We start from the raw sequence: 11813 nt of genomic DNA, 5'->3' as shown, positions 1-11813 counted from the left end.
TAAAAATGCTTTTTTTTCCCTTTCTCTCGAGAAAACAGATTCTTAGGAAAATACATGGGAGAATACGATGGAATCAAACCTTGCTCTGCATCTCCCGTAACAAAAAATGGCGACTGAAATTCCATTGTTCAAAACTCCCAAACTACCTGCTATATTACAATTTTTAATGAAATTTAAAAAAGAAATAACACCACACCCAGAAACAACAAATATGTTCACGTCTTGTGTGTCTTTCGCGAATTCCGCAGGGTGGGCAAGAATCTCAACATCGAATACCGACACCCGAAGAAGCGCAATAGATTCTGGCAATCTTTTTCTTTCACATGATCCCCTTCCCGTGAACTCAAATGGCTGAGGTATGTTCGCCCTTCGTATATGTAACACAGTTGCTGCCATAGCAGTACGCTTAAACTTATCTCCACCGATATGCTGGCAATGAAAAGATAAATTAAAACCAACCCTCTTACCGGCAGTTCCATTGCTGAGCTTAACAATGCCACAAGACCTTCCCTGCTTGCCAACATCACCAGACCCGTGCTGAAAATGGTCGAGTGTTCTGGCGGTTTGTACCTCAATGGCGGCCATATAAGGAAACTCGTATATGCAGACATCACTGTTACGTAAATTGTGCTGAATATAGCTGAAATTAGAAAAGCTATGAAGTGCCGATGATTCGCTGCGCCTACACAGTTCCCTATCTGTGTCATCGTCATCATCAGGGATTTAAATAGCGGTCCGTTATCGAAATAGCGGCCGTTATATAGCGGTAACGGCACCGTCCGAAACCGCTACTGCCGAAACCCGCTATACCCGCAATACACAATAAGTAATGTAAAATTCACGACCGCGATACCTGCAATGACCGCAATAGCATCCGTTATGTCCGCAACCGCGATAAACGCAATGCGACCGAAAACGCGACCGCGATCGCAATTTAAATCCCTGGTCATCATCACAAATCAATTAGTTCGATTGTCTCTGCTAATACATCATTCCACTAAGCTTAAACACTAAAATAAGGTTAATTACTTACAAAAGGACAGTGATGATCCATATCCAATATACACATCCCACAGGAACGGCAGTGATGTGCTCTCGGAGATTTGGGCTTGGAGCAGTAATGGCAGAAGGTATAGTTTTCAAGCTCACCTTTCCCCACAACCGTATAGCTTCCCCACAATATCATCGGAGGTGCGCCGGCGCATTGGAATGCCGATAGACCGAAGGTGGAAATGGTCGTCAATGCCAAGATTGTCGTTATGACTGAATGAACAATCCCGCTGGTATAACTTACCAAGAAAATAATGGGAAACGCTGCACATACCCCGCCACCTAGGGTTTCATGTCGAAACATAAAACTTAATGTAATAGTGAGTGTGGAGTATGGATATGTGAAGCAACTTACATATGACAAAGAGCATGAAACTGAAAAGAAAAGAGACAAAGCAACGATCACGCAAGCGCCTCCAGAGAAGACATTGGTTTTGGGTTTTATTTAGGTTATGATTTGTAATGGCTCCACACCATCCGCACTTGAAAGCCGGTCCGAGTGTTGGAAGGAGGAGTCCCAATCCACATCCCCAGCACGTTGTTCCTTTCTCCTCCGTCACTGCTGTTACAAGATGTTGCTACAATTTCAAACAGTTCAACCCATTAACATATACAAATGAAATTTCAACTTTCAACACAAATTTTTATGATCCATTTTACAACACAAAAAATTCTTGATTTATATATGCCAAATCGGATGAATGTATCAAAATAGATGAAAAACATATCATGATTCTAACCTGATTATGTAATTTGTAGAAATAAAAACAGATTCCTCAGTTTCTGCTTTTGTGAAATTTATATAACACACAATTAGGATTGTGTAATCCCAACACAAAATCCCCTGCCAGCTAAAATAAATCATAGTAGCTTAGCTTCTTTTTTTTATTAATGATTATATTATTTTTTAACCTCATCAAATTCAACCTAAATTAATAAGAATAAAAAAACAAACAAATAAATAAATACGATGAAAGGAAGACGAATGAGAAGTAAAATAAAAAAATGAAAAAAGAAAGAATAAAACTCACCTTGCCCGATTCAGCCATCTTCTTCGGGCTTAATAATAATAATAATAATAATAATAATAATAATTATTATTATTATTATTATTATTATTCTACTCAATTTTAGCCGTGGGTATCCTTCATCTTACATTGAAACCTGAAATCCGAACCAGGAAAAATCGAAATTTTCGAAAAGGAAAATATTAGATTTGAATTTAGAATTCGAAGATTACAAAAAAAAAAAAAACTAATAATTATTAAATTTTTATCTTCTAGTTCCAAGATCGGGTTTCTTGAGCCTTGGGCCTCACCCATGTTATTTAGCATTGGCTCTTAAGCAACCAAATTTAGTGTGTGTGTTTTCAGTGAAAATACAATATTAGAAATTTAGCTCACAAATTTAGAATATAATATGCGTATTTAAAAAATATATAATAAAAATAATGAAACATATAATTTTAAGTTATTTAATCATAATAAAATATGAAATATGTACAATATTAAATATATAATTGATGAAAATAATAAAATGTACATAATAAAATAAAGTTTTACTTGAGTGTGTTAAGAGTGTAAAGGACCTTAGTTGTTGAATTAGTTGTTAATCTGTTACATTCAGGTGGTTATACTATTAGTAGAGTTGTTAGCAATAGCTAACTCATCTAATGTTTATAAATAGTTGTATAGATACTCAGTAAAGCAATAACAAGATTTCTCAATTTTCTCAGTTTATCTTTCTGTTTACCTCTATATTCTTGAGTGTTTATCATGGTATCAGTTGCCTAATCCTTGGAGACCTGTCATCTTCCTGGCAAAGATCCCAAGTACGATCATCTACGAGTTTTTGGCTGCTGTTGTTTTCTGTATTTACGGCCGTTTTAGTCTCATAAGCTGGATTTTTTATCTCAGCCTTGCACGTTCTTGGGGTATAGTTCACAACATAAAAGGTATCAGCATCTTACCCCTGATGGAAAAATTATTTTATCTCGTCATGTTGTGTTTGATGAAAGTCAGTTTTTATTTTCTGAAGCTGTTGCAGAATCCTCGTTCAGGTCATATGACTCTACTTATATGCACCGTTGTAAACAATCAAGTTGTTGTTTCTTCACAGCAAAAGTTAGGCTTGTCGTCTGTTTTGGCTACATCTACAACTCCACCTATTTCAGTTCCTTCTTCAGATAGTTCTGGGTCTTTGCCTCTGAGCACTGCTTCATCAACTTCATTTACTTCTTCAAACAGTTCAGGACCTTTTCTCCGAGTACTGTTCTTCAGCCATCTAATGTTTCTTCTGTCTCTCCACCTGCTTCTTCTGCTATTTCGTCTGATTCTCTGCATCTGAGCAACTTGCATTCTATGGTTACTTGTTCCAAAGCTAGGATTTCAAACCTAAAATTTTTTCTGTTGAAGCTTCTAATTATGAGCTTCATGATATTGATGAAGCATTTGCCAGTATGGAATGACGTCAAGCTGCTCAAGCTGAATATGATGCTCTTCTTCAAAATTCTACTTGGGAACTTGTTTCTTTGCCACCTGGTAGGAAGGTTATTGGTTGTAAGTGGATATTCAAAATTAAGAAAAATCCTGATGGGACTATTGCCCGTCGAAAGGCCCGGTTAGTAGCAAAAGGTTGTTCTCAGGTTCCTGGATGTGGTTTTAAGGAGACGTTTAGCCCTATCATCAAACTTGCGACTATTCGGGTCATACTGGCTCTAGCTGTCTCTAACGGCTGGCGACTTTATCAAGTTGATGTTAATAATGCATTTTTAAATTGAGGTCTCACTGATGAGGTGTTTATGCAATAGCCTCCAAGATATGTTCAATATGGTCCTAATGCTGAGCGGTTAGTGTGTTGCTTAACTAAAGCTTTATACGGTCTTCGTCAAGCTCCTCATGCTTGGTTTAATACATTGAAAGGTTTTCTTCTTTCGGTTGGCTTTGTCTTGTCTAAATCTGATGCTTCTTTGTTTGTCCGTGCTATATCTACTTCCATTTTGTATGTTTTCGTTTATGTGGATGATATTATTGTTACTGGAAGTGTGTCCAATGCTATTGATGATTTTTTTCAACAATTACATAGTGAATTTTTGCTGAAAAACATGGGTGATCTCCACTATTTTCTTGGAGTCGAAGTTACACGATCTTCCAATGGCAGTCTTCATTTATGTTAGCGCAAGTACATTCGGGAGATTCTTACAAAAAGTGGCTTAGCTAATGGAAAAAAGTGTTCACACACCTATGGCCAGTTCTTCGATTTTATGAAAGGACGAGGGAGATCGTCTGAGTGATCCTACTAAATACAGGAGTCTTGCTGGGGCTTTACAATATATAGTTTTGACTCGACCTGATATTGCCTATGTTGTAAACCGAGTGTGTCAGTTTATGCATGCTCCGACTACCTTGCATATGGTTGCGTTAAAACGAATTTTGCGTTATCTACATGGCACTATTGATTTTGGAATAGTTTTTCGTCCTTCTGATAGGTTGTCTTTAGTGGGTTATGCCGATGCCAACTGGGGGTTAGATTTTGACAATCGACAGTCAACAACAAGGTATTGTGTGTATTTTGGATGTACGCCTGTCTCATGGTCCTCAAAGAAACAACAAAAAGTGTCCCGGTCTACGGCTGAGGCTGAATATCGAAGCCTTGTCGCTGCTACCAGTGGTGTCACTTAGTTAGTCTCGTTATTACAAGAACTACAATTAAGGTCTGTTGATCTACCTGCCATTTGGTGTGACAATTCTAGTGCAGTTGCTGTTGCAACCAATCCTGTTCTTCACTCCAAGTTCAAACATGTGGAACTTGATCTCTTCTTTGTTCGTGAAAAAGTTGCAAATGGGTCACTTATAGTTGGCGAAGTTCCGGCTTGTGATCAGGTGGCTGACATTTTCACCAAATCACTGTCTGCTTTGTCTTTTGTGCGCTTTAGAAATTGTCTTCAAGTCTTACCGATAGAGAAGTTGGGAGAATGTTAAGAGTGTAAAGGACCTTAGTTGTTGAATTAGTTGTTAATTTGTTACATTCAGGTGGTTATACTGTTAGTAGAGTTGTTAGCAATAGCTAACTCATCTAATGTTTATAAATAGTTGTACAGATACTTAGTAAAGCAATAACAAGATTTCTCAATTTTCTCAGTGTATCTTTCTGTTTACCTATATATTCTTGAGTGTTATCAGAGTGGTAAATTAAAGATTTTACCAATGTAATTGGTTCAAGTTTAAATCCTATCATGTGTATATTTTTATTTGCTTTTAAATAAAAAAAATTAAAGTACCCTCAAATGATATAATTTATTTTAATTATGAAAAAAATATTTTCATATTTTTTCTAACCGAATTAGTGATTCGGTCAAAAACGACACTAATTCAGAACTTAAATAATGATATAGATAATGTAATAATAAGAACATAATATTAGCAGATGTTGTAATCATAACCTCTGAATTTTTAATGATATGGCTTGCTCGATACAGTATTCCATTCAATTTATTTTTGTTGAACTCTATTGCTGCACAAATGTGGATTTGGTGGGTTCACTGAGTCGTATAAGTGGATGGAGGTCGGGAAAATCTCGAAGAAACGGGGTTTATATAGCGTAAGTTTGGTTCAATGTAATGAATCACCCCAAATTTTATGAGCCTGTATCAAAACAAACGTTTGGTATGGTGTAATTGTTTATTGCAGGTCCTGTTGTTAAGCTCTTTATTCCATTAATCATCTAATAGGGGTTTAAACTTGAAATTAGATTTAATCATGGGTCGAGTCCAGTTTGATGTAAAATTTTAGGCCTATTTTTTAGGTTCGAGTCTAATTTGAGAAATGGGCATAAAATTTTACTCAAGTCCATCCAGATAAAAAGATACTAAACTCGAGCTCGTCTTAACCCATTAATATTAAATTTTTTTATATTTTTTATATAAAAATAAATTTAAAAAATATAATATATCAAATACACTAAAAATATTAAAATAAATGTTTCCAACAAATTGTACATTTTAAAAAAAGTTGTACAATATAAAGAAAATAACAATAAAATAGTAGCAATATATTAATAAAATGTCAGCAAAACAGTAACAAAACAAACAGTAGAGAAAAAAAATTGAACCAAATTTCGGCCGGGACGAGCTAAACAATTCTTACCCGAGGCCTAACCTATTTGGAAAACGGATCTTATTTTTTGTTCAATCTCATTTTTTGAACCTATATTTTTGCCTAAACCGTTTAACTTTTCAGACAAACATTCGTACCTAAACAAGCGATCCATCCCATGATCACATCTAGTTGGAACCACTCTTCGGTTCGCTCGTTCAGAGCAAAGTTTTACTTTCCATTTATTCATCATGTCTTGTTGTATTTTCCTATTCTCTTTGACACTTTGTTCTAATTTTCCCATTTCCTTTCATGTCTCCTCTTGAGAAAGGATTGTATGAAATTACGATATCATGTCATTTGTATCCCTTTCTAATAATTTAATGTCATTTTAGTATTTTCATCCTAAATTTCAGCACATTATGTTGGATTTAATTTTTTTCATTATGAAAATGCTAAAATTTAGGATGAAAATGCTGAAATGGCATTAAATTATTGGAAAGAGATAGAAATGACATGGTACTCTAATTTCATATAATACTTTCTCCTCTTCCTTATCTGAGTTTGGGGGTGTTCAAACGGTTAATCGAACTAAATTAGTATTAATCGAATTAATCGAATATTTTAATCCTTTAATCATTAACCGAATCGAAACTTTTTCAAAAAAAAAACTGAACTGGAATTTATATATTTTTGTTTGTTTTCTGTTAAAATAAGTATAAAACATATTAAAAAATAAATTGATAATATTTATTTGACCGAATTATTCGAATTAAGCGAATTAAAATTACATATAATTTATATTATTAATTATTAAGTTCGGTTAATTACTTGATTGATAACGGAGATTCCAAAAAATCATTAACCAACTTCCGATCGAATTAGATTGGTTAATCAACCGATTAACCAAATTAAATCGATTCAATCGATTAATTCGATTTTAACCGAAATTTGAATATACAGTTACTTTTGTTTTTATGTCCTTTTATGCCCTGAATCCATTGTTGAGATATAATCTGCACTTTCAACTACAACCTTCGCATTCATTCCCTTCTCTATTTCCGAAGCCCTAAACACCAAATTCCCTTTCTTTTCTTGATGCATACACACTCATCGTTTCTCACTGGCTCACCTTGAATAAGTATGCTTTTCTTTCTATTGCACCCAAAAAGAAAATGCGAGAAGAAGAAAAAACAAAAGAGAACCCTTCCGACAAGTATGTCCTTTCTATATTTCTTGAAGTATTCATTTTTTTTATATATATTTTGTTTAATTCGCTGCTCTCTCTAATTTTTATATCCAGTTAATTATATAGTTCCGGGGAGATTTGTTTATCATCTCTATTTTAACTTAAGATATATTGCTGTTCTTTAGTTTTCGTGTTCTTGGTTAACAGAAGAATTGGTAATGGTCAAGTTTTCAAAGGAAAATACCTTTTTCTCATGGGATTAGTTAAGTTTCTGTTCTATTTGTTATTCGATTGTAAATTTGCAGGTTATTTGTAAGAAATACTAGTGGGAAGTCAAAATGCAGGCTTGCAATGGAGCTGCAATGATGGGTTCTCTACAACAGCTTATATGGGTCAAAGGGAATACAATTTTTCCTCTAAAGAGTACAATATTAAGATTAACTTGTTAGAAAATATGGACATCACATATTATTATTTATTATTATGATAGGTTAGCCTAAATTAAAAGTGATGTAATTTGGTTAAGGTTTATTGGGCTTTAATTATTAAATAAAGTATGAGTCAAATATGTGTATATACCTAACTCATTATGTGCTAATTTTGAATATCAAATCCTTGAAAAATTGTTAGGAACTTATAGATTTAGGTACGCTTCCGCATCTCGTTCTGTTATCGTTTTATTCTTGATTATTTGGCATAATAGATCCTGATCTATGGTTCATTAAGTTTTATGTCATATCGTGATTTATGATTCTAACAAGTGACATTTGAGCCTCGTCATGTTGAATTATTGAGAATATATTGATGAATTTGATATTTTGATTTGGTATTCTAATTAAAGTATATGTTGAATTTTTTAAATTTATTTTTAAGTTTTTGGGTTTTGATTTTTATGAATTTGAAAATCAAAGGCGCAATAGATTCGACTTCTTCTGTTCTTTTTTGTTTTTGTTCCCTTTGCTGTTAATCTATTCTCAATTTAGGGTTTCATATGTTTCTTTTCATGTTGCAAATCTAACCTTTGTTCCCTGGTAGAGAAACAAGATAGGTGAACAGAAAGGGATATCCTTCTTGTGTTGATAACTGATATCCTCTGGGTTTTGTTTTTTGTTTTTTTTTTTGAAAATTCAATTTTCTAATGCATTGGTGAACTAAAATTTCATTGATTCCCAGTGTTAATGTCAATGTTTATTGTTTAATTGGTCTTTTCAGTATGTAATTGCTAATTGCTAATTGCTTGCGTAATATCTGGAAATTAGCATAATTGGGTTGCACTTTCATGATTGAATTTTCATTATTTATTTATTTATCTATTATCATTTTTATTTTATTTCTTGACATGCGGGATTATTGGTAATCATGGATTTAGAAGCTAGAGAATATTGAAAAACTACTGGTTGTCTCTTTTGCCAGTACTGTGAGAATAGAAGAAGATTTTATATCTATTAATTGTTGGCTATTTGAATGCTCGTATAGTCTCTTGTCTGTTCTATACCGAATGTTTTGATTAGTTTAATGTATAAATTGTCTGAATTAAACTCTATTGATTGAGTGTATGATTTATAAATTTTTATAGTTAAGATATGATGCATGTTATTTTGGAAAATTATATAAATATATATACACAATTATCTTTTTATTTGATTGAAATATGAGATTGAGAGAAATATTTTGAAACAAATAAATTTAGATTTTGGCATTTAATTAAGGATGTCTAATATTTTAAATAGATTAGTTGAATCAAAATGTTGTCAAAGTGACCTCTTTTGTATAGATTAGTTTATTTAAAATATTAAGATAATTATATGTTTTTATGATTCATGCGTTTATTAATTGACCCAAAGGTAAGTTAATATTTGGCAGAATTTCAACGACATCTGTGATGATAAATGTGTGACAATTTTAAGGTATTCTATGTGAGCAATAAGTTATTCCAAAGATTAATTAATTGTTTGACATAATTTATTGCCAATGTTTGATTGCTACAACAAGAATACCGCTTACTGTTAATATTACTCAAAGACTTAATATTAATGTTGTGTTTGGTATCTTGAGATGTGATTAGTCATTACCTTGAATTTATTGCTTACTTATGAATATTGATGTGAGCTTATTTTTATTTGTTATATATTCAGCTTGTTCATCTTCTGCTGTCACAATATCTACTAATATAAATTCTATACCCATGCTTAATGGGACTAATTTTAAGAAATGGAAAAGACACTTACTTATAGTGATTGGTTGTATGGACATAGACCTTATATTAAGAGAAGAACAATCTGCACCTCTCATTGTGGAAAGCAACCTTGATGTTAAGAGGAATTTTGAGAGGTGGAATCGTTCAAATTGCATAAGTCTAATGATCATGAAACACAACATTTCAGAAGCCTTTAGAGGCACAGAATCTGAAGAGATTACTCAGCCAATGGTTTCCTTGATGAAATTGAGAAACGTTTTGCTAAAAACGATAAGGTTGAGATGACATCACTTCTAACTTCTTTGATGTCTATAAAGTTTAAGGGTCAAGGAAACGTAAGGGAGTACATTATGGAGATGTTTCATGTTGCTTCAAGATTTAAGGCACTTAAGATCGAGCTTTTTAAGGAATTGCTTGTTCTTATGGTTTTGGTATCACTTCCTGCACAATTCAATCAATTTAAATTTAGCTATAACTGTCAAAAGGAGAAATGAACTCTAAATGAGCTCATTTCTCATTTCGTGCATGAGGAAGAAAGGTTGAAGCGGATAAGTTTAAAAGTGCTCATTTGCCCAATACCCCTAAAGACAATGGCAAGAAAAGAAAATATCATAATGAAGCTACTAAGAGTCCAGCTCAAAGGAAACAACAACAAGCTACAGATGGTTGTTTCTTTTGTAACAAGTCTGGACATATGAAGAAAGATTGTACCAAATATCATGTCTGGCGTGCAAAGAAAGGTGTTGGCTCTAGTTTTTGAAGTATTTTGATATAACAAAAAGTATATTAAAAATTCTCTACTTAAATTTGCAAAAATTGTTTATGAGTCCTTAAAAATATTTTCAAAGTGTTGGACAAGATAAATTTTTAAAAAGCCTTAAATTAACTTAATTTTTAACGAGTTTTGAAGTCTAAAGGATTTCTACTGATACTTAGGTGGAAAAATATCGGTAGAAATCAAGATGGAAAGACCTTGAAAAGGCTACAAAATTCTACCGGTAGAATTGAGAGTTCTACAATACAACTCTGGGTTTTACCGATACAACCTAGACTTTTATTGATAGAACGCGCTCTAATGTGCAAGGTAGTTTTGGTCTGGAATCTCTACCGATACCCTGGTCTGATCTACTGATACAACCAGAGTTCTACCGATACCTTGAGAACTTTTACCAAAACAAGTCAAGGTAGTAGCCAAAGTTTAGCCTTCTCTGCACTTCTACTGATACTCTACTGGGTTCTACTGATACCAGTTGAAACCTTTAGAGTTCTACAGGTACAAGGGGACATCTACCGATACAATGAGCCTAACGGTCATATTTTGAAAGGACTTCTACCGATACAAGTCCACTTCTATTGATACAACAAAGCTATAGACCGTATTTAATGCTAGTTTTTATGGCTGCAACGAATCTATTTTGTTTCTAATGGCTACAAATGTCCATAAGCTTGTTAGAGGACTTAAATACAAGGTCAATTTTTCACATTAATATATAGAAACAAGTGCCTAAATTCCAATAACTCAATTTTCCAGTCTTTCTCAACTTTTACTAAATATTTCTTGTACACACTTGTGAGTTAAGTTTTCTATCATTCTTTCAAGAACTTTGTGTGAGAGTGCTTAATTGTTGATTATCTACCTTTTAGAGGTATCATCTTAGCAATCGTTATATTATCTTATTTGTGAGGTGTTACTTAAGGTTTTGGGTAGAAAACCGTAAGGAGAAGTGATTCTATCTTACCTTTGAAAAGATAAGAATTTGTAAGGTTAAACCTTGCTCTTAAAGGTTCAAATCTAGTGGATTTGGGAAATCCTTAGTTGAGGAAAGTTAAGGTAGTGGAGGTAGGAAATTGTGGTCGAACCACTATAAATACTTGAGTCATTTTATTTTTGTCATTCCCTAAAACGTTTTAATACACCAATTCAACCCCTCTTGGTGTATTTCGATCTCAGCAAAAGGTATAACTCTTAATTTGGTCTATTTTGAGGTTAATTTAGCTTCAGTACCTAGAAACACTTGGTGGATAAATTTTGGTGCTACTACTCACATACTATGCAGGGTTGCCTGAGTTACCGAAAGCCAAGTGATGGTGAAAGGCACATATTCGTGGGTGATGGAAAATCGATAGAAGCAGAAGCGATTGGACATTTTAGGTTGTTATTAGGAACTGGTTTTTATTTGGATTTAAAAGATACTTTTATTGTACTATCATTTAGATAGAATTTAGTTTATGTTTCTTCGTTGGACAAATTTGGATATCATTGCTCATTTAGAAACAATCAATT

At 33.4% G+C, this 11813-nt stretch overlaps 1 protein-coding gene across 1 annotated transcript; it reads right to left on the bottom strand.

Moving 5' to 3' along the window:
- On the bottom strand, positions 1–2333 carry LOC107903914 (protein S-acyltransferase 11). The gene is made up of 4 exons (XM_016830119.2): positions 2082–2333; positions 1406–1628; positions 1034–1332; positions 1–698 (listed from the first exon to the last, which is right to left on the bottom strand). The coding sequence occupies exons 1-4, from the start codon at positions 2097–2099 to the stop codon at positions 216–218; spliced, it is 1023 nt and encodes a 340-aa protein (XP_016685608.2). The 5' UTR covers positions 2100–2333; the 3' UTR covers positions 1–215.
- Positions 2334–11813: the final 9480 nt, after the last annotated feature.

Source organism: Gossypium hirsutum, chromosome D05 (assembly GCF_007990345.1).
Source record: "Gossypium hirsutum isolate 1008001.06 chromosome D05, Gossypium_hirsutum_v2.1, whole genome shotgun sequence".
Lineage (NCBI taxonomy): Eukaryota > Viridiplantae > Streptophyta > Magnoliopsida > Malvales > Malvaceae > Gossypium > Gossypium hirsutum.
The sequence above is the reverse complement of the archived record's forward strand: the minus strand, read 5'-3'. Positions and strand labels throughout refer to the sequence as shown.

Coding starts and splice junctions, on each gene's coding strand:
- LOC107903914 (XM_016830119.2), bottom strand. Junction 1,333..1,405: donor TTTCATGCTCTTTGTCATAT/GTAAGTTGCTTC, acceptor ATGAAACCCTAG/GTGGCGGGGTATGTGCAGCG. Junction 699..1,033: donor TGGATCATCACTGTCCTTTT/GTAAGTAATTAA, acceptor ACGATGACACAG/ATAGGGAACTGTGTAGGCGC.